Consider the following 2783-nt stretch of genomic DNA (forward strand, 5'->3'; position numbering starts at 1 on the left):
AGCGTCCAGCGTATGTCACTGAAAGTATGAAGTCTTTCAATATCTCTGTATTGATTTAATATCTCAGATAATCATTCAGTTTTCTCATCTCCGCCAACTATACGTTGGTGGATACAGTAACGGCATCCTTCACGCCACCAGAAGGACCGATCCTTTCCAAGTAGTTGGTGCAGCCATCCTCCCTAAGCTGGACAGCGGCCTGGGGGCCACTTCGGTCAAGGACGTTGCAGACGCGCTTTGATCATTGCCGTCAGCATCGAACATGACGACAGAACCAGACCGTTCTTCAAAAGGCGGGATGCTTTCAATTTAATTGTGGCATCGCAGGGAGGGTACGAAAACAGCAGGTTGTTCACTTGTGCACTCATGGAGCGTACGCACTCTGAACACAAGAGCAGGGTACCCCAAGGCATCTCGACAAAACCCTTGCCAGGCTACAAATGGACCTAGTAATATTACAAGAAATACACCGAATAGGGCGTGATGTGCAGAACAGGTGTGGTAGCGACCACCGCGACCATATACCCGGAACCGGCTTCTTCGTAGGTTAGCGATTGAAGCCGGCGATTATCGACTTCAGATTCATTCGAGAAAGGTTATGCACCCTACGCTTATGGTCCAAATCCTACAAGATAAGCCTCATAAGCGCGATCGTACACTGGCGCAGTTGAAATCGGGCTCGGGGAGATTCGAGCGAAGAAACCCGATCGTTCAGTTCAGCAATTTGGAATTTCCAGTTCTCTCTGATGCCGGTAAAGACAGCGTCTAGCGTATGGCACTGAATGTTTGTTTATTCTCTCGCTTTCTTCGTCGTCAAGTGTCTTATCTGTCCTGCATGCATGTTAATTGACCGCGTTGGGCAAAACGGAGCAAAGCATGTTCAATCCTTTGTTTCTTACCAATTCTCAGAAAAATTTCGAATCAATGTGTGTACCGCTGAAGGATGTGTGTAGTCTGGATGCAATCAGCGACCGCTCCTGGGTTGGTTGTACGATTCATGGATGTGGTTTGACTGAAGTCAGTACGCTGCGATCGCTTTCATCGAATGGGTTCTCCGTAGAGTGTCCTGGGATGTTTCGACAATAAGTCAAAAGTGGGATGGGATCCAGGCATGGACGTTGCGGCTTACAAGAGTGTAGGTCGGATAACCCGGCCACTATATAATACGGAATAAGCTGCTGTGTGCTCTACTCTGCCAACCGTATCGGTAAATGTTGTCAATGGTATTAAGAAGAACGGAAGACAACGATTGATTCGAAGTTCTCCCTACCGATCCAAGCTCCGTTATTTGTCTTCGTCAACTACCCCTAACCGATAACACCTTAAGACCCGCTTTACGATGGGTTTCTTTATTTGGCACGCTAGGATTAGGATTAGGATTTCCAAAACACACGAACGAAAGGTGCACTAATCTCCAATTCCGCGATTCCAAACCGTTTCCTCGATCCAGTCCAAATAGTGGGCCACATTCGTGTAGATAGCCTTCGACTGTCCGATTCCGCAGGCGGCACCGATCGACGTCAGTCCCACGACGTGATAGAGACAACTTTTGGGTTCCGTCACCGTTTGCAGTGGTCCACCGGAGTCCCCCTGGCAGGTGTCCTTTCCCCCGACCAGACTCCCCACGCACAGTTGACCCTCGTTCATTCCGTCGCTGAATCTGCGATTCAGCTGAATCAGCTGATCACAGTCCGTGGTTGGGAAGAGATCAAGCTGGACTTTCATCATTTTGCTGGAGAGTTTGAAACTGTCTGAAAGAAGAGCATCACACATATTGAGTGAGTACCATCATAAGGCCTAAGCGGCCACCACAATACCTTCTTCCAGCCTTCCGAATCCGGTGGCCACGAACTGGCTCACATTGAGCGCCGGTTTCGTCCAAAGGCAGGCTGGGCGAATGGTTTTGGAAAATGAAACCGTTTCGTTGAGCTTTACCAGGGCAATGTCGTGGTAGGACCGTGCGTTCTTGTACTGCGGATGGCGGATGATCTTCGCTATCCCGAAGTCGATCCGACTGAGCGAAAGCGGAAGATTCAGATCGTACTCTCCTAGTCGCACGACGATCGGATCGCCGTGGCTGAAACAGTGCGCAGCTGTTAGCACGAAACGTTCGGAAATCAGGGAACCACCGCAGCTGAAGCTTAACGCCGAGGCCGAGGCTCCATTGATACTGCGGTACTCTTCGCATTCTGTACCGGGCACATGAGTCGATACGAGATGGTCAATTTTGGTCGCTCGCGAATGGCATTTCACTCTCTTCGCGAACTGCGTACACTACGAAACTTACTAGTTTCCGAGATTCTCGAATCTGAAAGGAAAGTAGATGATCACTACACATGATTCAGTACAATAGCCAGATAAGAGACAGTGCGTACCTGCTGCCCAAACTAGACATCCAACAGAGATTACTAGTAGCCAAAAGGTTTGTACTGTTGATGAACTACGCTCTCGACTACCGATCGCCATTCCAACTAACGGCTTCGAATTCATCCGTACAACTGGCAAGTGCTTGATTAGTCTCGAATGGTTCAACGTACACGAAACATTTACATTTACTCGACTCGTTAGAGCTTGATCGGATCAACAAACAGTATATGAAAATGATAAGCTTTGTTTGGTTCAGCGCGAAGGTGAAATGTTATTTCGACAACTGATTTTGCTGCGTAAGGTCTACGAAGAGTTGTTCTAATTTTATTTCTCGTCCGATGTTACTTGATGTAGTGCCATTTTTCCGCCAATAGAAAATATGACGTTGCATACCTTTAGGCGAATCGCAAAAAATC

General features: G+C 48.1%; 1 protein-coding gene across 1 annotated transcript; it reads right to left on the reverse strand.

Moving 5' to 3' along the window:
- Positions 1–1347: 1347 nt before the first annotated feature.
- Positions 1348–2308, reverse strand: LOC128276876 (serine protease snake-like; the record flags this gene model as incomplete). Its single annotated transcript, XM_053015334.1, has 3 exons — positions 1348–1751; positions 1818–2189; positions 2288–2308. Coding segments are annotated over 3 exons (737 nt in total), but the record flags the coding sequence as incomplete, so codon positions are not given.
- Between the last annotated feature and the right edge of the window lie 475 nt (positions 2309–2783).

This window comes from Anopheles cruzii, unplaced genomic scaffold, assembly GCF_943734635.1.
Source record: "Anopheles cruzii unplaced genomic scaffold, idAnoCruzAS_RS32_06 scaffold02775_ctg1, whole genome shotgun sequence".
Lineage (NCBI taxonomy): Eukaryota > Metazoa > Arthropoda > Insecta > Diptera > Culicidae > Anopheles > Anopheles cruzii.